Below are 26,422 nucleotides of genomic sequence, written 5' to 3'. Positions count from 1 at the left end.
TTAATGGGTCTTTATCTGGTTAAATAAAGGTTAAATAAAATACAATTAAATTATGTGCCAGGCCGGTTTTGGCCCCTTGGCCTTGAGTTTGATACGTGTACCTTAGAGGTATAAAAGAGTGAACTACTTGGGCTTTGTTAGAAATCTGGCTGCAACCTCACAGTGTGTTGATACCACTGTTTCTCCAAAACTGTGACTAAATAAGCAGTTCAAAGTAAGCTGGTGTCCTCTTCTCGTCTCAATGTTTAAGTAATTTCATTTTCAAATTGGTGTTGTCGGCAGGATCTCAATACAACAAAGACTGGTAAGTCCATTTCTGATCAAAAGAACAAATTTTAAAATCCTGCTATGATCATTAAAAGCCATATGTAAATACACTTCTTACCATATCTGCTGATAAATTCCCTTTGTAGCAAATTTGCAAACATTTTTTTCTTCTCTAACACATTACCTAACCCTTACTTCATGTTCAAAATTTACAAGGGGTCTGTTTTTAATTGATTAATTTTTATGCATATGTGAAAATGCCAGTTGTTTAACATGTGTAGCGCACAAATAACCGTGAAAAGGGGTTTCCAACAAGCAGTAATGCCACCAACAAGATTCTAGGAATAGTAGGATACTACGTGGAAGATCTTTTGCAACTTCCCTTCTTTCTCACCTCTTCAGACCCTGAGCGGAAAATGAGCAGGTCAAAGGGAATGGCAGCCACGATATCGATGAGGAACCAGCCCTTGAAGTAATGCTGTGCGATGCGTCCCGGGTGGCTCACCACCTCATCGTTGTGGTTTACATAGGTGGTCCTGAAGTTGATAAGGATATCTACGATGAACATGACGTCAACCACCAGGTCAACCACGTTGAGCGGGTTGCATGTGTAGCCGCAGGGCTCCTCCACCTCGTTGAGCAGAAAGGCGGCAGAGTACGGTGTGAAGATGGCTGTGTAGATGACGAGGAGCAGGATGACCCAGTCCCATACTGCTTTGAAGGGGCTGTAGTGAAGAATGGTCCATTTGTGGATACGTGGGGCCTGGAGCTTGTACTCTGGCAGCACGTCAGCACCAAGGGACAACACCTGAGGAGGCAGGGAGGATAGTGAGGTTGTTAATGATGTAGGTGTGATAGTACAATTAATTATGGGGAAATAAATTACATTATCTAACAGGGAGATGAGTACATTTTTCTTTAAGGAGATGGGAAGATGAGAGGTGCTTGTTGCCTGCTCTCTAGCAAACACATCGATATAATAAAGAAGTATATAGTATCCTAAAGTACAGACACTAACAAAAAGTCAGATTTTTATATTTACTATCCATCTAAAACCATCTAACTTTGAATTATATTTCACTATCATTTAGATTCTTAATATAGCTTTCATGACCAGGTTTAATTTTTCACCTGTTTTAATTTTTCAGCAGATTTCATTCTTCACATGGGTTTAAATATTTATACACCACACCATAATTCAAACTCAACTTATACTCTGTGTACTCATCCCTAATCAGAAATGCTGATTTTATTCATAGTACTTGGAAAAGTGTATTCTTTCTATTTTATAACAAAAGCAAAAACTCTTCAGACCTGTTTTGATGTCTTTATTCCTGCAATTTCTGTTTATATTTGTAGAAGTAGAAGTATCTTTGAGGTAGAACTAAAGCTTGAGTTATAATGAAACATAAAGACTAACACCAATTTAAGCCTGTGACACTATCACATTACACTCCTCTGTTTGTATTTTTGAGTTTTTTTAGGCAAGCTCAACACTTGTCACCTCTGAAATGATACAAGGACACAACACAATATCGTACAATACAACTCGACATGATGCAGTGCGTCACACGATACAAATTGTTGATACATTATAATAAGATAGGCTAGGATAGGATAGAGCTCAGTATTACAAGATTTGATGCAATAAGATGGTATATGATTCACTATGATATGATGCAATATCTTAACCTTGCAAAGCAGATGGATTTGCCTGTTTCTGTTTTTCACTGGCGAATCCATCTTGCAAAGCTCCCATCTGAACAGAGTGCTCTGTAAAAAAGTGACAGGACCAATCAGGAGCAATCAGGTGTAGCAGAGTCGTGACCTAAGCAAGCAGCAACAAGAGGCCGATGCATTTATGGTGTAAGAGATTAGCATGGATGCTGCTATAGCATCAGTTTTATCAGAACTTGACGACATTTCTTCGTTAAAAGAAGAACAAAGAACAGCAGTGAGTTCTTTTCTTTGCGGGAATAATTTTTTTGCCCTTCTCCTGATCGCCATGTGTTTTGTTGCTCTGATTGGCCTGTAAAGATGTGACAGACAGAACGTTCATCCAATCACCCGCCAAGTGTTTTTTTTTCAAAGGCTCTGCCCTTGCCCAAACACAGTGTACGGGAGGTTTTACAGATGGTGTGCGAAACAATCCATCTGGCATGTCAGGTTAGCAATATCTAGCATTTGATATGATACATTATGGTGCAATACAGTTTGCTTCAGTAAGGTATGGTATGATGTGGGGGTGAGGGAATAAACTAATACAGCAAAGTATTGTGATATTTTCCCCGGTGATATATCGTAACGTATCTTCCACCAAGTAGTGATTGTTTTTTCAAATTAATTACTCATATGAACTGAAGTCTATGATACTGGATAAATAGCATCAGTTGCATTTCTGTCCACTTGATGATGCTGTTGCACTCTTTGTCCAGTGAGGTCGGCAGAGGTGATGGTTATACAGCAGGAGAAAGTTAGTACAACCAATATGGCAGCACCAGGGAAAGGACATTAGGAATGCAAGCAGGGCATGAACAACATGGTCATGACACATGAGGTTTGCCAGGAGTGCCGCATGAAAATAGAATACTGCGGTAATACGATAAAAATGAAGGCTACTGTTATACAGTTGAAAAATGGCGTAGATAGCAGTATATGGTATCGCAATACTCTGTGTATCGCAAAATGATAATAATCTCAATAATATTGAATCATGGCAAAAGTATTGTGATAATATTGTATTGTGGGGCCACTAGTGATTCCCACCCCTAGTATGATAATGACACAATATGCCATGATACAATATAATACAAAAATATGCGATACGAAATAACCCAATTCAATGAAATATGGTCCAACACAGTATGACCCTCAGCAACTTGACATGATACCATGCAATGTGAACCGGAAAGCACAAAATGTCTTGTTCATACAGATTTACAGACAGCAATGAGAACAAAAACATCTCAAGCAATACATAACAAACAATTCCAATAAACAAATCATTATTCAGTGTTTCCACACCTTTCTGTTAGCGTCGTGTAATGGCATTAAATTGCAGACCAATACAGAAAAGTAAGTTAAAAATAAATTAAACAAGAGTTAAAGTCCCTCTGACTGGTCCAACAATTTAAGCGTCTTTGTCCATGCTTATATCCTGATGAACACAGCAGTAGAGGAGGAGAAGGCCTCTCCAAACCCTCTCTAGCCCTACCTGCTTGTTGTGCAGCGGCCAGCTCCACTCCTGCATCGCTCTCTTGCTTGTAAAAACTCACATAAAAACCTCCAACTCAGCAGCTCCGTCTACTTTAACCCACCAATTCACAAAGTCTCCCTTTTACCAGACCCATGTGACCAAACCTATCAGCGATCTGGTCAATTGTGAACCAGAATTAAGTACTGATATTGATTGGGCGCTGTGCAGAAGAGTGATTTAAATTCATTCTTGTTAACTGCAAGGTCAGGGCACGGTTGCTGATGTAACAGACGGCTGGTGTGAAAGTTCACACCTCTGACAAATTTTCTAAAGCCCGTGACATCTACGTCTACACTGTTAAACTAGCACACGTAAAATGAAACACGTGCATTGTTGTACTTCCATGTGCTCACACAATCCACACCGATATTTGCATCTTAATTTGCATGATTATGGTCATTGTCAGCATGACAAAATAGGTTGGAAGTTGCAGTGCTTCAACAACCTCACAAGAATCACAGTATATGCCACATGGCCTTCCTGCTAAAAAAAAATGCAATGACTGGCCAGATTAGATGAAAAATGGAAGGAAAAGTACTTCAAAAAAGCATGTGTACTGTCATATGCGGGAAACAAAAAGCATTTGTAATCACAAAATGAACTTTTGCTTACAGTTTTTCACCATCCATTGATTATTTTTGACCAGATGGACCAACATTGTTTGGGAATTAAAAAGGTTTGGTTGATTTTTATGAACTTCTTAATGCAACATTCAGAGCTCCTGTGAGTTCCTGTAACTGACCACAGCTGAACAGATGCAAAAAGACAACACAGTAATTGGAGTGTAAACACATAGGCAAAAGTTCATTCACCCAAGAAATGTTAAGTTATTGACGCTGTCCGCTCTGTTTCATAATGATGACCAAAGACCAAGTGTCACCGCCAGTTTGCACGCAACAGCCCTCCAACGGTCATGATGCTGAGTTTATATGTGACACAGCCAGACTTTACAGTTAACAGATATTAACTGGGATGAAAGGAAATTAAAGGAAAGACAGCTTATGATTTGGACTGCAGCACAGTCATATATGTCTCATTTTAGTTGCTTATAAACATCAGAAAACAGGAAATTAAACTTTCCAGCAAGCAAATCCATCCCAATCACGTGTGATTGTAATCCAAACACCTATTTCTGCAATATAAAAGCCATAAATAAACCAAAAACCACAGCAAAAGGGTTCAAAAGCAATGCATGAAAACAATTCTGTGCACAAAAGGTAACACTGCATCAGCTTAACTTTGATAAAACTGGTGATGGAAAGGTCAATATGATGGGAAGGAAGAGGGGAAAGGCAGCAAAAGTTAGGGGAAAACAGCAGGGTGCTTGAGAAAGCCAGTATAAGGCTACTTACAGGCTGAAGTTTACGCTTAAAGCTCATGTTGAGGCGTTAAACCAAAGGGCAAATACAAGAAGATGAGTAAGAGACAACCAGGCGACCTCAGTCCATCAGTTTGTAGCTCCCTCTCTCTCCTGCTGCCTCGCTCATCCTCGCTGTGTGTAGCCCAGCCCTTAACACGGGATCCTCTTTCAAATGCAGAGAGATCTGATCTATGAATGACGCCTCCTCTGAGGGACAAACTAGTGAAAGTCAAAGTAGGTCCTGACATTAAAGACTGTTCTGTTCATGAGTGAGAAAAGAGCATGCCGATATTTTCTTTCATAGTGTGTTCATACAGTGATGACTGCACTTAAGCTGAGGTAAATAGAGTAATTAAGGAAATACATAAATGAATACAAAGTAAAATATGTATTGTTGGCTCTTTGAAATATGTGTTTCAGCATAGTGGTGGGGTTTGGGATTATGCAGAAATTAAAGCTGATGTTGACAGAGAGGGGGCATGGAAATCCAGCCTGCAGACAAAGTGAAAGCATTTTGCTATAATGGTATGATTTAATCTTATATCAATGCTACATGTGATTGGATGTGTTCATGGAATCTGTGAATGAGTAAAAAATAAAATCTGTAGCATCTTTATTACATTTGAAGATCACATGAAACATACTGTCATGTGTGCCATCTCTCCACGAGCTCAGTGATTTATGCAAAATACATGAGCTCATCTGGACTTCATGTTAAAGTTCTACTGGGGGCTGTCTTAGGGAAAAATCACCTGTTTGCCTTCTTTTAATACAGTTCAACCCCAAAAAAATGTTAAGTTTTTTGCACATGTAGAAAATCGCATTGTTTAAGACTCTCTGCACAGACAAAGGTTTGGGATTATCTAAAGAATAAAAACTGAGAAAGAGAGAGAGGGGGCAACCAGATTTGAACCTCTTGATCTGCAGTAAAATGCTCTACGGCTGAGCTATACCCCCAACACTACTTTCAGAAAGAAACTTTTCTGGCCATTATACGCTTAATCTGAAAAACAACAATATTTAGTGGTTTTGTATTGGGCACTCCATATATTCTGCAACTTACAGGTGTTTGTATTTATGAAAATTCTAGAAATAGGATGGAAATGTCACATGCAAAGTGTCAAAACTCGTGCTCATGCAAATGGAGCTGTCTAAATCATCAATACTACTGCTAATACCATTTCTTCATATTTATGTAGTGCTATTGCTGTGGTCTATAACTGGAGTTTAATGAGGGGTAAAATAAAAACTAAAATTAGATATAAGGGAAAGTGATAAAAATGCATGAAAAGAGTGCATGCTTTAGACAGTAAAGGTCTAGAGTCAAATGGAAAACGTGCTCTTTTTATGGTAAAATTAACAAATTGATAAAGTGATCATTTCACCCATAGAAGTCTACTTGCTATTTTTGCTGTTCTGTCAATACTTTTCTTTTATGTAAACCACTCAAAAATGTTTGGCATCTTTTTTTAGCATGACCTCAGCTTTATGAACTTTACTTTCACTTTAAGTCACCAACTTGGATATAGGACCTCCAAAAGAGCACAAAAACGAACATTTTTTTAAAATTGCTGCAAAAACTGCAAAAATGTGATGAAGTTATCATTGCAACAGTTAGAAATTTAGAAATTGTTGTAAGCTAAAATATGTAAGTGGTAAAATTCTGAAATGAAAATGAATATTTTCGCGCAGAACACACGTGTATCTATAAGTGATTTTTCTCCACGAAACAACGGCCAGTCAAAAAAACACGCATGTATGGAGAATAATGCTACAATATTACACTGTTAGCAGTGCCTTTATCCAAAACGACAAACATTCGAGAGCAAGAACAACAAAAGCAAAGATCTAGACAAGAAGAAACAACATCAGGAGGTGCCACAAAGTGCTTCAAGTCCAATTTGATGCAGGTGCTGCCATGCAGTGTTGAAGGCAATACACAAAGTGTATACGTTTTTCTCTATTAATTTTTTTAATAATATGGCATTCTTTGCAATCCCAGACTGAGGCATTTCCAATCAGTGCAAATAAAACACACAAAGATGTATAAGTGAACCAAAATCAAGCTTAATACAGAAAAACAACCTTTTCATTGGTGTTTTTCCATTTTTAACTGGTCCACTCCAGAGAACATCTTATAAAACACAGGTAAAAGCAACATTAAAAAGAAGTAAATTACATGCACTATATTTTCACAGAACGTTCTCCCCATGCATGTGTGGGTTCTCTCCGGGTTCTCTGGCTTCCTCCCACCATCAAACACATGCTCGTTAGGTTAATTGGTGACTCTAAATCGGCCGTGAGTGTGCCTGGATGTCTGTCTCTGGCGACCAGTCCAGGGTGTACCCCGCCTCTCACCCAATGATAGCTGGGATAGGCCCCAGCTCCCACAACCCCCAATGGGACAAGCGGTATAGAAAATGGATGGATGGAGGGATGGATTAACCTCCAACCAAAAGTCTATGTCAGCGATTTCAATTTATACAGAACTATTTTGTAACTAAGCCTTTCTTTTGCTTTAACCTTTTTTAAGTTATTAATGCACTTTTTTGTTTATTTCTTTAACCCCTGTTACTATTTGTGAACTCTTTCTCAATGTTGTATGTTACTATTATGTACCGGTACATCTGATTGTTTGTACTTGAAATGGTTCAATAAAGAAATAAAAAAAAAAGTAGAAGGGTTAAATTCACATGTATTTAAAGCTTGATATTTCAAACATTGTTGTCCTTTTTGTTGTAATCATTGCTTTTTGTGACTTTCATCCTTGAGGCCACTTTCCTTAAATGATAAATGAAGCTGATTGTGCTTTGAATGATAAACAATGACTGAAAATCAATTAAAAAGATTTAATTTGGCTCTGTTTTCATCAAAGTGGGACAATAGCCACCCTGTTTTTCAATTCAGATACACTTTATGCCTTTTTAAGCTGTTTATTTATTTCAATTTTTACCTCCTCCACTTTTATCATTTATCCTTTTTAACCCCTTAGAAATCCAAGGGCCCACCAGCAGTCAGGCAGATTTTCACTGGAACTATTCAGATGTTTACAAAATGTAAATATAACATGTAATACACAACCAGAAAGCTCTGATTCTCAGGATTCTGACTATGTTAATCATTCCAGGATAAAACCACCACTGCAACCACAATCAATGCATTTTTCAGACTACAAATCAACAAACCATAACAAAAGAGGCACAGATCACCCTTAGAAGCTTTCCTGTACTCTCCTGATCATAATAACCCATCCAAAACGTCCTGCTGCATCAGAAAGAGTCCCCCACAATCTAAATCCAGTCAAATATTTAATTCAAAACATGATTACATCCATAAAGATCCATAGGCTGTTTTTTTTATCATTTCAAATTTGCAGCTTCTGTTCTCATTAGTCCGCTGTACTTGGTGTAATAGTGTATTATGGTCCAACACAGCATTCAGTTTAGACTGGGTATTCCTGCACAGCTTTTTCACTTTGTAACAGGTTTCACTTTTCAGTATTTTATCATTTTAGTTCTATTTGATGCTCCTTTGTGTTGCTCCTTTGGTGCGGTAATGTTGGAGCATCCTGGCACAAGAACTTCCTTCAGTATTCATCTCTCTCCTCTTTGTTATTCTCTTATTACTTCAGCCTGCGCTCAGCAGGCGACATCAACTCCCCCTGCAGCATAGGCACAAATAAGTTTGAAGGACGCTTCTGTTATTTTTTTCTGAATATGAAGTATTACCTCCAGGGAAGTGGCCAGTAATCTCCTTCCTTCAGACATCCACTGCTTCTAACAACAAATCATCTGCTCAGCTTTAACTGCTCAGTGTTAACAACTTTTATCAGCTCTTTTCAGATTACTTGTCAGAAGCTCTCTTACAGTTATTACCCTGTTATTCCTACTTATTCGTTTTATTTCTTTAATTGTGAACCTGGTGAAATAGGTCATCACAGGTAACTTTGCTTTTCTAATGGTTTATCTCTTCTTGCTGTTTGCACATTGCATTCCTTTCCTTTTCAGTGCCATATATATATATATATGTAAATATTAGGGCTGGTAGCACCAATGATGGCCAGAATCAATTTGATTCTGATTTGCACAGTCATGATTTGATTCGATACAATATTGATTTACAGAAGGATGTTAAAGTTATTAAACCTATTCTGATTAAAGAGATTCTCAAAGAACAAACATTGTAAATAGTACAAGTACAAGATACAAGTATTAACTGTGTTCAAACAGGCAGGTTTATGGACAACTATGCTCATTTGATTTTAAGCTATTAGAAGTGTCTGTGGTGTTGTATCAAATACAGACAGATTAGTAAAGTATATTCTAATCTACTGTAAGTTTTTTTTATAGTTATAACATATAACTGTTAAACCAACTTTCTCTATTTTATTTCCTATAGATAAGTTAAAAACGGTCCATATTTTAACAGCCTGTGACCCCCAAAATAAACAGTGCCAAAGACTGAGGACCCCCACCAGCCCTGAGAAGAAATTTAGATTTTAGGGTATTTTAGTACACATTAATTACATTTGAGGACAAATCCCACTTAAAATTTATAGTTTTATGATAATAATGACTGAAATACATCACTTTAAATGGTCATAATTTTTCTTTGTTTTTTGGAAAGCGACCCACACCTCATTGTTCCCTACTTGGGGAACCACGGGTCTAGTGCAGTGGTTCTCAACTGGTCTAGTCTCAGGACCCATGAGTGTTTTAAAGGACAAATTATGACACAAATTTCCCAACATTTTGAACAACGCATGTTGATTTAATGAAAAATATGGCAGTTTGGATCTTGAATAAAAAAAAATAAACAACAACAATAAGAGACAGAGCAAAATGAACATGTGTTATACCCAATTGTCCCAAGATAATGTTTAAATGTATGCAAATTTCTTTCAAAAATCTTGAGGAATTACTTCTCTATCATGGGAAAGCAGCTTTATCATGGCAATGAGATAAATATTAAAAATACATTCAAATTTACCAATTATCACGGTAAAACAGAGTAGAAAGTAATGTATGGATTTATGCTCACAAAGGACTAGACTTTTTGCCGCCATAATTTTTGTGACCCACTGAAAACAGCTCCCAACACACTTTGAGGTCCTGACCCAGCAGTAGAGATCCACTGGTCTAGTAGTTATGTCTACTTGTCACATGTACGGAGGTTGTTTTCCATATCCTTCCTTTCCCCTCTCTCTTCCAGTTTTCCAACTCTATCACTGTTCTGTCTCTCCAGTAAAGCCATTTTTAAAAATCATTCTGCCTTTTTACTTTAACTGAGATCACATTTATGCCAACGACTTTCATAATTCATGGCACGCCCTTTAAAAAAAACAAACAAAATTCCATAACCTGTACTGAGATTCCTCCACAGGCTCATATTGTATCCTGATGCACCACCAGGGGGCGCCACAAATGTACATTTCTTTCCCACACACACCTCTTGTCCCAGCATGCTGGGCCTTTACTACAGTTTTTTACAATCAATCACACTCTGTGCCTCATGTAACGCAGACAAATCAATGTGAGCAAAGATCAATGACAACCTTCATTTCCCTTTCTGTAAGGTGCCAATCGAAATCCAATTATAAAGGCAGGATAGCAAAACTTTTTATTATTGTATAACTAAAGAGAACTGAAGGCATGATTAAAAGTGTATGGATTTTGTTACAGGTATTACAATATGATAATTACTAAGAGAGGGTTTGTTTATTGACTAAAGTTGGTTCCCACATGGCAGCAGCAGTTGACCTCAAATTTGACCCGGTTTGACATTAGTCTCTGACCCTGTGACTATGATACCCCATGAGTCGATTCAAGCCATTTTACCACAATAAAACGCAGCAAGAAGAAAGCTGCTAGAGGAAACAATTCAGTCAGTTTTTAGTCAGAGCTTTGTCGGATGCAGAGCAAGCATTCCCACTGCCCTCAATGTCCATTAGCTCCACAGGCCAAGGTCACTTGTGGCATCAAGCCACTCGATACACTCACAGTTGTCGCCCTTTTTCACTGGCTTTCATGAGCGCATCTCAGCAGAATAGACAGCATCACACTTGGGGATCCCCACATAAACACTCTAATGAAATATGTGTAAATGTCCAAAAGCAACTCAAACGACCTATCCAACACATATGAAAGATTTATCAACCTAAACTGAAATTCTAGTTGACATAATTTCAGTCACATAACTCATGTTTGATCATTTGTGTTTGGAGTCCTCAGGTTTCATCCTCATCACTACTTGAGTATTTAATTTAAATGCAGAACTTAAGGGAACATGAGAGTATTAAAACCTACAGGTGGATGCTGATGGTGTTGATGCAATGCAGAGCTGGAAATGGTAGAGCAGAGAAGGAGGGTCTTGCAGCTTAAATAGACCACCAAAAGGGAGGATGTTTGTCAAGTGATGGGATAATGATACATGCTGAGAAACCAGTGCAGCTTCAGTTATCTGCCTTTATTTGTCCCTGAATTTGTCCAAATGTCTAAAATACTTTCATGGAAAGAAGAGGATTTGTAACTTGTAGAATAAATTTTGATATAAAAATGATTATATGTACGTAATTCTGAATTCTGTCACCAGAAGACCTCCCTGAAGACACATATGAGGACATTCTCTTTGGCTTTCCTACAGCAGTGTAATTCTGCTATTAGAATTTTTGTGAAAGTAGTCATACATGTTTATAAAATGGAAATATTTTGCTTGAAATGTTGAGTGAATTTCCATAAAAATTTACAGGAATTTTCATGGAAATATTGGTGATTTTTCAATTGGATATTTTGGGTAATTTGGAGGAAATTTTAAAGTACTTTCAAGGAAATTCCAGGGATAGATTTGTAATTTTTCAGGATTTTTTTTCTGGCATTCTCATGGAAATTTGGGTAATAAATTAGCCATTTTTTAAAATTTAATTTTAAATGTTTTTTTTGGGGGGGGGGGGTGTTGATCTGATATTTTTATTTTAATATTTTACAAATATTTTCTAATTTATTTAAAAATATTTGGGAGTACTTTGAAATTTTGAAAATTTTTTCATGGAAATTAAAGGAAATGTGATTAAAAGGTTGCGGGATTTCCCTCCATTTTTATGGAACATTTTGGGAATATATTTGTACAAAAATTTAATGTGGTTTTCAGAAATTTGCTAAGAAATGTTAGGGGGTATTTGCTTTAAAAACTATGGAATTTGATTTCACATTTTTGGCTTTTTCATGGAAAATAGGAAATTTTATGATGATGTTTGGGGGAATCTAAAAATTTTCAGACTTTTTCATTTTATGGCATTTGATATAAATGTTTGGTAGGGAAATTTGATAGGAAGATTTTAGGTATGTCATAGAAATTTTGGTAAATTTATTTGAATATTTTTAGGGGCTTAAGTAGGGAGTTTTCTTTGAAATATTCAAAAAGTTTCATGGAAATTTGAGGAATGTATTTGGACAATTTCATTAGAAATTTGATAAGAAATTTTAGGGGGAAATCGGCTTAAAAATTTTGGGAATTGGGCATTATTTGAAATTTTGAGGGGAAATGTGAAATTTATTCACAAATTCATGGGATATTGAGGGAGGGGGTATCATTTGAAATTTTCAAGAAATTTCATGGAAATTTAAGGATATTTATTTGGAAGTTTAGGGAAATTCTCCCTCATTTTCATGACATTTTGGAAAATATATGTTAAACCTTTTTTTTTTTAGAAATTTGATGAGATATTTTAGGGGGTTTGTTTTAAAATATCTTTTAAAATTGTTGGGATTTATATGGAACTTGGGGGCCTTTTTTTCTTTTCATTTTCTTTGTGGGGGTGGGGGGTGATTAGCTATTTAACGGGCATTTGTTTAAAGATTTTGGGAATTTTCATGAAACTTTTCAGGGAACTCTGGGAAAATAATTGGTACAGTTATTTTTTAGAAATTTGACAAGAGATTTTAGGGGGAATTTCCTCAGAAATTTGGGGAATTTCCTTGAACATTTTTGGAGGATCAACATTGAATTTTGGGAAAACCGTTATTGGATTGTAAAGGCATTATGAATAAGTTAGCCTGAAATATTTGTTGAATAATTTGGGATACTTTTTATGGGATACTTTACAAATATTTTCTAATTTTTTGGAATTAAAGGGAAATTTGTTTTGTTTTGTTTTTGTTTTAACCAAAAATGTCCAAAAAAAAAAAAAAAAAAAACTTTGAGTGAAAATGTTGTTAATGCTTGGTCTGAAGCAGTCCTTAAGGTCTATCACCAAAATAACAAGAAAATGACTCACCATACCTCTCTAAAAAACTGACACTATTTCTAACTACACCACGTTCCACATTATTATACAAATGATATTTTTCTCTGATTTTCCTAAATATTAATGCAAATGACAGACAGAATATTTTTCAAGTCATCAGCCATTAGAGCATAATTCAAATGTTTTTGAACAAACTTCATAATGACAAAAATAGTTTTTTAAAAAATAAAAAACTCAAAATGCACTGTTCCACATTATTAAGCATAACAGCTTTTTAAAACATTTTATAGGTTGTAAAGAACTGAAAATGGTCATTTGTAGAAATTGCAGCATCAGGGGGTCATATTTACTGAAATCAAAGCAATTTCAATCAAAAACATCTTAACAGGACAAGTTCCATGTTAACATAGGAGCCCTTCTTTGATATCACCTTCACTTTTCTTGCATCCATTGAATTTGTGAGTTTTTGGAGAGTTTCTGCTAGAATTTTTTTTGCAGGATGTCAGAATATCCTCCCAGAGCTGCTGTTTTGATGTGAACTGCCTCCCACCCTCATAGATCTTTAGCCTGAGGATGCTCCAAAGGTTCTCAGTAGGGTTGAGGTCAGGGGAGGATGGGGGCCACACCATGAGTTTCTCTCCTTTTATGCCCATAGCAGCCAATGACACAAAGTTATTCTTTGCAGCATGAGATGGAGCATTGTAATGCTTGAAGAAAATTTTGCTACAGAAGGCACGATTCTCTTTTTGTACCATGGAAGAAAGTGGTCAGTCAGAAACTCTATATACTTTGCCGAGGTCATTTTCACACCTTCAGGGACCCTAAAGGGGCCTATCAGCTCTCTCCTCATGATTCCGGCCCAAACATGACTCCGCCCCCTCCTTCACATCCCAGCCTCATTGGGACATGGTGGCCATCCACCAACCATCCACTACTCCTCCATCTGGACCATCCAGGGTTGCACGGCACTCATCAGTCAACAAGACTGTTTGAAAATGAGTCTTCATGTACTTCTGGGCCCACTGCAACCATTTCTGCTTGTGAGCACTGGTTAGGGGTGGCTGAATAGTAGGTTTACACACGACTGCAAGCCTCTGGAGGATCCTACACCTTGAGGTTGGTGGGACTCCAGAGGCACCAGCAGCTTCAAATACTTGTTTGCTGCTTTGTAATGGCATTTTAGCATCTTCTCTCTTAATCTGATGTATTTGTCAATCAGAAACCTTCCTCATTATGCCTTTATCGGCACAAGCCCGGCTGTGCACTGAATCAGACACAAATTTCTTCACAGTACGATGATCATGCTTAATTTTTCCTGAAATATCGAATGTTTTCATTCCTTGTCCAAGGCATTACACTATTTGACACTTTTCAGCAGCAGAGAGAACCTTTTTCTTTCCCATATTGCTGAAACCTGTGGCCTGCTTAATAATGTGGAACATGTGGAAAAGTGCATTTGAAGTTTTTATTTAAAAAAAAATAATAGTTATCATTATGAAGTTTGTTCAAAAACATTTGAATTATACTCTAACTGCTGATGACTTGAAAAATATTATGACTGTCATTTGCATTGATATTTAGAAAATCAGAGAAAAACATTGTTTGCATAATAATGTGGAGCGTGGTGTAAGAGAAAACAGCAACTTGCCAACACACAGCCAAAACATATGCTGTAAAATCTATGTAGTGCTGTATTTTCTGTCAAAACAGGACCTTCAGGAGATTTGCAGTCATAAATTTAGGTTAAAACTACTCTCGCTACAAAGATAAGGCTGAGCTTTTAAACTTTAAAAGTTCTACTTCTCCCAAACAAGTGGGAGAACCCCTAAAATTACCTCCAAACAAAAGCTAAAGACTCAGAAGGATGTGCAATAACTGATATCAACCAGCTCATAAAAATGAGTAATTAACACAGCAACAGACAAACACATGCAACATTCATTTTTATCCAAACTGGATCTGCCAGGCCTGTTTGGAGGCCTTCTGTTCCGCCTGTCAGATCCTTTCTCCAGGCCACAGGAGTCCATGTTGCTTTCACACTGTGAATCAAGATGCAGCCTGCTGTCAGTACCACTCTCATTCCTGTCCTCTCCTGAAACAGTAAGAGTTCACAGCAACCAAGGCAACACCGTACAATCTTAACACGGTTACATTTACCTACATACCTACACAGGCATCAAATGTTCTGCTTAGGATCACTGTTGTCATGCTTGAAAATAAAACACCACCACTATTCAGACTCTTTCCAGGAGGAATAAAAGGATGAATTACACAAATATTGCTAAAACAACAAATCTCATATTGCTCAAGTCTTTTGCATAGTACTGTGTGTACAGGTCATTTTTATCTGAGTACTGAAATTATCACAAATATTTCCAAGAGTTTCACAAGCTGAGACATGCCTAATTTTAATAGTTGTGACAGGATGTGTTTTATTATGGGGGCTGTCATGACAGACCTGCCATGACAGACACGAGTGTCACATCTAAATCTGTGAAATGTGAACTACTACTGGAAGCTGCTATTCTGTTGCTCCATCTCATTCATGTTTTGTCCTGCTTATTTCTGAAGGACCACAATTTCTCTCTACATACACATCCCAACCCACTGACACCACCTCCTAACACATGACATCACATTTCAGCCCCAAGCAACTCTCTGGCTCACTTTTGATTTTGAATTCTGGAGTCATTTAAATGAAAACCTTCATTTAGACAACATATTCATAAACCGGTAAACCACTGTATAGTTCATGGATGATTTTCACATAATGAGGTAGACCAGCAGTTAAAAGTGGCCTTTTCCTGATGATACATTTGGTTGAGTAAAGCCTAGACCCTTTCTTTAAATCAAAGCGCCATGTGACGGTGAGTTACTGGAAACATAGATTTTAAATGAAGCCAGAAAATTTCAGTAAACACTGCCAGAGCTTTTCTCCCAGGTTATTTACAAACACTATCCATGATGCTATTTATCCAGATTTTCATCAAAAACAGCATCGCCTTTTCATTGGCTACAGTCCACCTTTCCGGACAGTTCTGTTGAAAGACGTAAGCAGGTTTTTGTTCCACTCTGCCACATTGTAAACCAACAACAGAACATCAGACAAACTGGGACAACACCTCTTTGGCTAAGGCTGGATGGAAAGAGAGTCGACCGCCCTCTGTGGACTCCCTATGGTAAACTAGGTTAATGTGCTGCACTCAGGGAGTCCCACAGTGTCAAACATCACAGCTGTCCTTTACAAAACATGCAAATGCACCATGGCTGTGTTCAGATGGACTAAGAAATGTTAAATGTAGAGTAATTTTCCAATTAGATTATCTTTTTTTAAGACAAAAATGAAAAAATGTGAAACCTTAACATGGATCATTAGAAAATGCTCATTTTCAGTCACGTCAACCATAGAAAAAGTTAAAATCATGAGAATAAAAGTAGGAAATATGAGTTTAAAAGTCTGACTTCTGAGGAAAACAGTCATAGTTTAGAGATTAAAAGTATAGATTGAGAAAAAAATCACAGAATATTAGAAAATAAGTTATGAGAAAAAATTAGAAATTAAGGGAAAAACATTAAATCATGAGTTTATTTCATTTTTTTATCATAATCACTGTTGAGTTTTCACATTTTTCTCTCTTAAAGGCAGAAATGGCTTTGTAATAAAAAAAGGGAAATAAAAGTACAAAAAATGCTTTTTTACAACATAATTAAGCTGATAATTTAGGAATTCAAAAAACAGAAGGATCAGCTTAACAAAAGTAGACATCTACACTTACTAATCACATGTTGAACTCTTTAATAATGTTCCTATTGCCTACAGCGCACTAATCAGCTGTTTGGGTCTACAGGCTTTGAAAGAGAAAAATACAACCAAACTAGAAAAATTTCTTTCTACAGCGTTTCTGACATGTCTTTTATTTCTCACAGAGACTTTACTTGTATTGGAGTATTTTTCCATTGTGCAACAGCTAACAAAGCAGTGAGAAGTGCTGGTGTGATAACAGGTGGCTGACGAGTGTGCTTCACTGTCGGTGCCATCCATGTCACACCTGAGGTGAGATTATTCTCTCACACTTTCACCCTGTGACTGCAGATGTCTTTCAGCATCTTCACTGAGCCAGAAGCAAAGACCATTTATAGAAATCTTTGAACTATCTTTGTACAGAGGCGATGCCTGGATGTGAGGGGCGCAGGCAGATCAAGGACAAAAGTGGCCAACAAAGTTAAGCAAACAGTAAACCAGGGTGAGTCAGCTGATAGGACTCGGTTTTTCTTTTTCCTAACATTACTGAGCCACATCTCAACAAAGAATCTACTATTTCCAGTTCAATAGACAAAACTATCATGAAACTATCATGATGTGCATTCTTGAAATGTTGTGCTCACAAGATCTGAGGTCCCAGTGACCTACGCTGAGAGGTCATTTGTGCTCAGTTTGAGGAAATCTCTCAGCATTCTTGAGATGTGTTCACAAGCAAGGGGTGAACATGAGAGCCAATAAACTTGACCTTTGACCTCGAGAAATCTTATCAGTTTATCCTTGAGTCGGAGTTGACATTTGTGCAAAGTCTGTAAAAGATCCCTCAAAGCGTTCTTGATACTGCATTCACAAGAATGGCCCAAATAGACAACCTGAAAACATAATGCCCCCATCCTGGCTGTCGATGACGAAGAGGCAAAAAAAAATTCTCGGTGTAAGGGAAACTGTGCTTATAATCTTGGCTAGAAATCCTGCTTTAGACAAGTAAGTCATGTTGGATTTAGCTTGGTTTCAACTTCTCTTCTCCTTTGACTTCTCACACATACTCTGAGTGCATGAAAAGCGAGCTCCACGAAGATGGAAAGGAAGTCGTCTTACCTGTGTGACCTGAGTGACCTTTTCTGTGACGTTCTGGGTTCGGTCTTTTATCTTGCTCGGTGCGATGATCTCGATCTCGGTGGGCGATGGAGGTCTCATCCTATCTGAGCCAAAGGTGAGAGTAATCTGAGGGATGCGGTTGATGGTCCTGTGTCTCATTAAGTCTGAGTCTGATGTGGAGTTCAAAGCATTGGGCTTCAGATCTGAGGGAAAGAGCAGCAATAAGGACTCTAAATGAGATATGGTACAATAATTTAAGCTAGAATACTGCTTACTGTAATTTGATTTAGTATGCTACAGCTTTATAATCCTGTCAAAAGTTTAACTTAAATGAATGAAATGTTATAACAAATTATATTCTCCTGATAAGATTTTTTTTAGTTGGTCTCAAAGACAAATACCGCTGTGTCAATGACTTACTGCTGTTGTTCCGGGGGTCTCCTGCTCGACTGTTCCATTCTCCCCTCATGCAATCAATGTCATCCAATGAGGAGGCTCGTCTAAGGCTACGGACGCTGTCCCGAGAGCAGCTCCGGGGTAATGTCCCCCTGGGGAAAGTGATGCTGGGGTCCAGTCTGTCCGTCAGCAGGGAGCGCTGCTTGGTGGAGGACTGGCCTGCAGGGGTGGGAGGGTCCTGGTCCTGTTCTATCAGAGCTTCTGTCTCAGACTGCATGCAGCTCTCCTTGGACGGGATTCGAAACTCTTTGAGAGGCACCTCCTCAATGCTTGGCTGTGAAGAAACAAGATTAAGAGGCCATGTGTGCAAAACGTATTTGCTTTGCAGCCATATATAGACAACAACGCAAAGACTACACAAAAAGAAAGGTGCGTTTCCCTGACAACAAGGTCTAATACATACATTAATCTGGCTTTGTCTTACAGTTCCAGTCAAGTGTGGATACTGTCTGGAGACAGTTTATCACAAGAGGTGATTAATCAAAACAACAGAGAGGTTTAAACTGAATACATAGGTTTTTGAAGCTCCGTCATTTTTCTCTTCAGTGTGTGTCTGGCTAAGACATCAGTCCTTAAATTTAAACAATTCCCGCTGCTGTTTGAGGCAGAAGGCAGTTGAAACTGCACAGTGCTTATTTAATGGTTGTGAGAGGCATACACCAAAAAAGTGCTTTTCTGTTACCAGTTTCAGTGCAGAATATTTTGGGGCTTTTCCCTTCATGCATTTGTGAAAAGCAAGTCTTGTCAAAAATGTATGAAAACAAAAGCTCACCTGCAGATAGTCCACAACCACTCCTTCAAACTGATCTTTGGAGAGCGATGGCCGCTGCATGGAACGAAGGACCGGGAGCCTCATCTTCAACCTGCGATTCTGACCTGAGAGGAAAGGTTTGTGGTTAGCTCTTCTGTCAGTCGTAAGGACACAGTCTGTCAATATAATAACTTGTAAGTGTTACAATAAACATTGGATGTATATCAAATGCATAAATGTAAAATGTGGTAAGTATAAATTACTGACAGTTTTGTCGTTTGCAGGTGGAGATCTCTACTACATCCATGATTTATAGTGCATTTACAAAGTATTCAGACCTAATAGAATTTTAAAAAGTGAAGGGGCTTAAATTCTTACTGAATGCTCTGTACACTAAACCCATATTTTAGTGGATGATTCAGTGTTAGAAATGTTCATTAGTTCACAAAAGCTTACAATTAATCCACCCTTGGGCGACTCTTTGCCTGAGACCTGACTTCTTGTGAGAACGACTTATCAGCTCTTGGAAGTCAAGGATGAACATGATGACCATGCCTTCCTCATTCTTTACAGGGACAATATCCACCAGACACGGTCTGCAGGTCCCTTTAGACACAGAAAGAGAGAGGAAGTTAAATCAAAAACAGGGGGCACCCGGATTTGAACCGGAGACCTCTTGATCTGCAGTCAAATGCTCTACCACTGAGCTATACCCCCACACACATGCAGGAGAGTTGCCAGCTGATCTTTTACATAGGGAAATACTTTTAAGAAAGGTTGTAAAGGTTGATGTCATGAGGGAGAGTGGGGGTAAAGAGAGAAGGGATCAAAGCTAAAATAGTCTATAAGCTCACTTCAGTCAGGTCTAACCTCACTCTGCAATCAGTTTGGTCTAAAAATAGAAACAGGGGAGAGAAAGAGGAGCACACAAACACACACGAAACGTCACACGTGCTAAGTGGCTGCTTTCACTCCCATTCACACGTCCACTGTGAACAAAACTGAATGCTAAGGGAGAGGGAAAAACAGATTGACCTGGAATAGCAGCTAAATTTTTGTGAATTTTTGCATTAAGAAACACAGATTACAGGTTTAAATTTAAGAACCAACAAGATGGAGGAGAATGTTGGGTAAGGGTAACTTCCTATTGGTTAAATCAGTGAAAAAAACCCCAAAGCAACACAAATGTACATCAATAAAGACCAGTGTTAAGAAGATATTACAGTAGGATGCTGGATCTGCCTCCATAGTCTCAATGGTGAGGCAACTCAGTCCCAACAATTGGGCTCCTGATTTAAAGCCTGATTATAAAGACTGACATTTGCAAAAGCATGGCGGATCACTGTAAGCAGTCCCCAAACATACTGGAACAAAATTAAAGTCCTTTTTCTTCCTGATCTTTCATCTTTTCCTTGTTTGATATTAATCTCATCTATCTAACCTTAGCTGCTTATTTTTTGTTTCTAAGCCAAAAGGGTTTCCACTTGATGTAAATTTTAAGCCCTTTTCTCCTAGTCTTGAAGCGTCCTCTTTAAGTCTTACCCTCCTTAGCGTAGTAGAGGATCTCCACCTTGCGCTCTTCGGAGCCCAGCAAAGCCTGCGCCAGTTGGGCCAGGGCGCTCTTCATGGTTCCAGGTCCCACCAAGAACTGACAGGTACAGGGCTGCTGCATGATCTCTGCCCTGGTGAAGCCAAACATCTGGCAAAAGCCTTCGTTGCAGTAGATGATGCCGCAGTTCTTCATCTGGGCATTGGCAATGACGAACTTGCGATCTGACGGGGGAGAGAGGCTTAAGATGATTTTTCAGTTTAAAGAGACAGATATTTTAACATCTCTATGCTTAAAATACTATGTCATGTTTTCTGCTGGACAAGTTTATCTTATATTTCTTTTCTCATCACACTTTTTAGCTACTGCCTCACATACAAAATATGGATTACAAACTTAAAAAGCTGTCAAACTGCAGTAACTTTAATAGCTAGCTAAAGGCTAATATTAGCTTTAAATTTTTTAGCTGGGCTGGTTTAGCTTATGCTACTCTCTGTCAGTTTTCAGCTACTGCCCCCATAGTTATGAATAACAGACTAAGGAGGCTATCAAGCTAAAGATAGCTTATTTTTAGCTGGACAAGTTTAGTTTCTTTCTCTTTTTGTCATAGCAGTTTTCAGCTACTGCCTCCCAAAGAAAATATGTATTACAAATGTTCTGAGAATTACATTTTCTTAATTCTTTAGAATGTTAGCACTATATTGATTATTTGCTTTATTTTTCTTCTGTGAAAATATATAAATTTTAACACTCAGTAGCTAATTGCATGGCAAGACATATAGTATTATTCATTTTAACAATTTACTTAACATGTACAAGTGTACAATCAGATAAAACCATGTTAAAAATATTTAGTTTACAAAAGACACAGTTTGATTTAATCATTTAAGGACAAGTGTTCAACGTGATGCGTATGGCTCTGTACACACCACTCGACAATCAGCCAAAGTGGAAGTAATTACACTAAGTCCATCTTTCCATGGTACTAATGTTATTAGCGTCACAATTTCTCCTAAGGGACTGAGGAGGAGCAGGTGGGCTCTTAAAGATAAGAGTGCCAGTGGCATCACACCTGCTGTTGTGTAAATTATGGTAAATTGGAGTTTGTTTAAGGTCTGATTTGCCTGTTAGATTTTACCACACTTTTACGACATACACTTGAAATAAGGTGATCATCTAACAGGTTTCTTATACTGCTACATGTTAGTTTTATGTATATTTTATGTTAAATTAGTATGTAATTCATGTATGGTCTGGCATGTACCTTATTAGCTCATACACATTATGTGTTTATTCATCTTGGTATGTGTTTTTGAATACACTGTGATGTATAAAACAACAAAAAAGGTTTTTTTTACACATATTTCACTTATTTCTAAATAAATGCCCTGAACTACAAGTTTCATCTATGCATTAGGTATGAAAATATAAAACCATTTTATGGCTGTCACAACAATATATTTTAAAATTCAATATTATCCCAGTAAAATCAATCAAAATTGATATCTGTTTAGATTTCATAACAATTAATATGTCCTTGGCTCTCATTTTAGCCCAATATTTGTTCATTTCTTGTTTTTAATATTGCAAAAAAATGTAGGCAAAGTGTACATTGCCAATGCTTTTGTGCAATTTTGACAGTGCACAGGAGTTTGCCCGTACTTTTAAAAGCCTTTATTCCTCTTGCTCGCACATCTCTTATGAAATAAATTTACTTTTCAAAAAGTTTTGTTACTTGTTAGACAAATTTTCCCTAAAATGGCATACTGTACTGTTTTAAAAGCAAGTAGTTTTGGAAAAGTAGTGAATATTTACCCCAATAGTCTGGAAAAGCACACTTCATGGAAACTATAAATTACAGGTGGATTATTCTGTTATTGTGGGTATTATTGTGGATACCCTTTAACACAAAACCTCCTTGATATTATTCCAAAGCACATACCCAGCTTGTGTAATGCCTGTTTAAAGGGTTTCTGCAGTCACCATGCCAAAAACCCTGTCCATCATGAAAGTGAATAAGGCCAGTTTCGTTTAAGCGCTGCTAATGGAGGTGTTCAACGATCTGAATGAAGAGCACATACCCTCTGCAGCCTCCAACAGGCCTTTTTATTACCCCGTGGTGAACTGGGTTAAAAAGCTTTCTCTGTTTACAGCCCCCACAGATGAGAAGAAGAGACACAGTCCCTCTCTCACTAAAGTAAACGCCTGAGCCTCTCTGATGGAAAGCACATCTAGTTCAAAGTCATTATCTGGGACCGAGAGAGGAAACACTGATCGTCACACGGTTGCTAAGCAGCTCTGCTGTCTGTGGCACATGCACTCACCTGGTTGTACATGTTTGCTACATGTGGCTGCACGTGCATGTATACACACAGACATACAGGGGATGCATTACATTACCTTTTAAGGTGCTCGTTGCTTTTGAGGATTGTTGTCTTTAAAGAAAAACTTTTTAGAGTTGCCAACAGCAAGCACTTTTTCTATTTTTGGTTGGCAGAGTGTTGAAGCTGTGAATGGTCCATAGTGAGGCAGCAGGAAAAGGAAGGGAGAAAACTGACAGGAAATAATTTTTAGCTTTGAAATTATATTTAAAAATGAGTAAATGACAGATGTCTGACACACAAGGTAAAATGGATTTCAGAATGAAGCCAACTGGTCACAGGGAGACATTATAAATGTAACACCTGTGTTCTTTCACAAGCCTCAGTGGTTTCAGAAGAAAGATACATTTTTCCATCACAGCCAGTGGAACATGTGAGTTAATGGAACATAATGTGAGGCATCAGGTGTGCACTTTATATGCAGGCACATGTGCAGGTGCACTAACCCTATAACATAAACTAATGGAGGGCAAACTAAACACTACTCATACACCTTTCTGCACCTACTTGGAGCTGCCATCAATCTTTAAATATGTGGTTCTTGAGCAATGTGCAAGCTCCTACATGTGCTTTGTTTTTATCTTAGATTTAATTTGTAATGTCTTTTTGATGTTGAAGTTATGAATGGCACTCTGTAGAAAGTTGCCTTCTAGCTCAGTGTGACAAAACAACATCAATCTTGATTGATTTCAAGCTGATAAAGCGTGAATACTGAACGTTTTGTTGTCTCTTCTTACAAAACTTGCCTCATATCATATGTACTTACTTTGCTCGTCGAATTTCCTGATGATAGTGTCCAGGTAGGTGTTTTGGAGCGCAACGTGACCGCGTCTCACTGGCATTTTGGTGCTGAGAGAAATCACTTCCTCGACACATGAACCGCCTCTTGAGAAAATTAATACAACTAAAAAGAAATTAGATCCCCAGCTGTAATGAAAAATGCCAGGTTCCTCATGGAGAAAAAGCGTTAAAAGCACGTTCTGGTCCCCTCCGATTTTGATGGTGGCAACCCTGTAGAATGAAGCGCGTGAGATGATGGAGAGGAGGTCTGGTTGCCAGGGCGATAACACAAGCAGGATGTTGCACGCGGTAAATGTGGGGAAGGAAAAGTGGACTTCGATGCTTAAAAAGCGAAGCGCGCCAACATTTAACCGTTAAAAAACCCGCACATCATCTCAAACTCTGCATTTGCATTTAAGAGAACCTGTTTGAGGAGAGAAAGTTGCGTCAATTTTCCCGGTGGTTCAGTAGCCGCGGTTTCTTCCTCAAGTGTGGACACGACACAAAGACGACGGTGAAGACCCTCCTGTTAGCCAAATATCCTGGACCCTCTGGCCCCTCCACGACCCCCCCTCCCTGGACTCAACAGGAGCGGCTGTCAGCGTCAAGTCATTGTGAGTAAACCAAGACAGAAACGGACACACAGTGTACTGTATTTTCAGATTAAAAGTCAAGCATTTCAATGTTGTATGCAGTATTATGTAGAGCTACAGGGATAACCGGAGTTAGCATCAAAAAGTCAGGATTTTTTTTTCATGGCCTTTTTGTGTTGTGCTGAAAATAAGCTTAGTGGGAAGAAAGCATAACCCTTACACGATTTGTTAATTTAGACTATTCAAATAGAACACCAATTTCGAAATACAACTTGCAAAAGTAAAAGGCTAATGTTAGGCTACAAAGCAACTATGCTAGAGTTGACTGGCTTTAACGTCACCAACAGTAGGCCTCAAGTTTTAATTTGGCGCTCTTTCCACTTCGGCTAAAGACTTTCTTATGGTGCCCCTAAAGCCGACTTTAAAAGAATAAAAATGTGTTCCTGGTGTGCACACAAAACTTTATCATGCTCACCATAAACTATCTTAACCTGGCTTTAGCCTGGATTTGTTTCACACATCCATCTGGAAAACCTCCCATAGACAGGTTTAGGAAAGGACAGAGCCTTTGAAAAAAAAACTCAGAGTGATTGGATGACCGTTCTGTCTGTCACATCTTTATGAGCCAATCAGAGCAACAAAACACGTGACGTAGCCGGTACCGAGCTGCGCCCCTACATAACGCGATGCATAACGTGAACCATGGCGACTGTGGACATGTCAGTACGTGACTTTTGTCATTTTTTTTTAAAGAAAACAATTCACTGCTGTTATTTGTTCTTCTTTTAACGAAGAACATCACGTTCTGATGAAACTGGTGCTTTAGCAGCATCCACGCCAAGCTCTTCCGCCATAATAGCACGGGCCTCTTGTTGCTGCTTGCTTACGTCACGACTCCACCGTGCCCCAAAGTACTGCCCCTCGTCGCTGATTGGTCCTGTCACTTTCTAACCGAGCCCAAACGGTTCAGACGAGAGCTTTGCAAGATGGATTCCCCAGTGAGAAACACTGAAACATACCATCTGGTTTGCAAGGTTAAAACTATCTTGGACACACTATAAATTATCATGTGCTCACCACAACTATCTTTTTTTTTTTACCAGAACTGATCTTGTAAGCACCAGGATCTTGTTCTCAATTAAAACTATCTTGTGCTCACCAGAAAGTATTGTGTTCTCACCAGAAACAATCTTGTATGCACCAGCCACTTTTTTCTCCCTAGAAACAATCCTGTTCTCATCAGAAACTATCTTGTTCTCATCATAAACTATGTTGTGTGCACCAGAAACTATTTTGTGCTCACCAGAAACTATTTTGTTCTTGCCAGAATTTATCTTGTGTTCAGCAGAAGCTCTTTGGTTAGCAACCGACTGTGGCATTCATTTGCAAGCTTCACCAGCTGCATGTGGCCAGTCTCATTTTCATGTAAAGAAGTGAGCTGCCCAATTTTACCAGAGATGACTCTTCAAAGTAAAAGGAAGTATTATTTTGAAATCCATATGCGTACTCTGCAGTGGACAACTTGACAGTAGTGTGACACTGACAGAGTGCAGACCCCCCATCTGTCTACTCTGCTTCACTCCACATCACAAGCCTCTGGGCTCAAAATAGCAGCATCCCCTCTTTCTGTGGCTGCCATCACACGTCAGGAGTATTCTATTAATCTATAATCATGATAAGAGTGAAAACGGCACTCTATTATTCATTGTTTTTTGGAGTCTATGTGAGGCCTCTTTTAAACTATTCAGAAACTAACCATACTAAATATGTCGATGCCCCTTTTCACTCTGTTTTATCAACATTTCATCTAACAAAATGAAGCACTCTGCTTAAAAATGCAGAGAGCTGCTATTATGTGTCACAACACACTGGTGAGCTTTAAAAGTGCCAGTCGAGCAGAAAGGGACCTGTTTGTAAAAAAATACAAAA

At 38.3% G+C, this 26,422-nt stretch overlaps 1 protein-coding gene and 1 non-coding gene across 2 annotated transcripts in view; both read right to left on the bottom strand.

Moving 5' to 3' along the window:
- kcnh6a (potassium voltage-gated channel, subfamily H (eag-related), member 6a) overlaps window positions 1–23,962 on the bottom strand; it is a 37,407-nt gene extending 13,445 nt beyond the window's left edge. The window contains exons 1-7 of the mRNA XM_041777875.1: window positions 23,887–23,962; window positions 20,733–20,963; window positions 19,647–19,796; window positions 19,212–19,315; window positions 18,404–18,713; window positions 17,984–18,186; window positions 662–1,075 (exon numbers count right to left, since the gene is read on the bottom strand). Coding sequence (XP_041633809.1) covers window positions 662–1,075; window positions 17,984–18,186; window positions 18,404–18,713; window positions 19,212–19,315; window positions 19,647–19,796; window positions 20,733–20,963; window positions 23,887–23,962 — 1,488 coding nt within the window. The remainder of the gene's footprint in view (window positions 1–661; window positions 1,076–17,983; window positions 18,187–18,403; window positions 18,714–19,211; window positions 19,316–19,646; window positions 19,797–20,732; window positions 20,964–23,886) is intronic.
- Window positions 19,836–19,907, bottom strand: trnac-gca. Its single transcript has one exon. It is a non-coding gene; the product is annotated as a tRNA-Cys (tRNA).
- Window positions 23,963–26,422: the final 2,460 nt, after the last annotated feature.

This window comes from Cheilinus undulatus, linkage group 21 (genome assembly GCF_018320785.1).
Source record: "Cheilinus undulatus linkage group 21, ASM1832078v1, whole genome shotgun sequence".
NCBI classification, from domain to species: Eukaryota; Metazoa; Chordata; class Actinopteri; order Labriformes; family Labridae; genus Cheilinus; species Cheilinus undulatus.
Note: the sequence above shows the minus strand (reverse complement) of the source record. Positions and strands in the feature narration are given on the sequence as shown.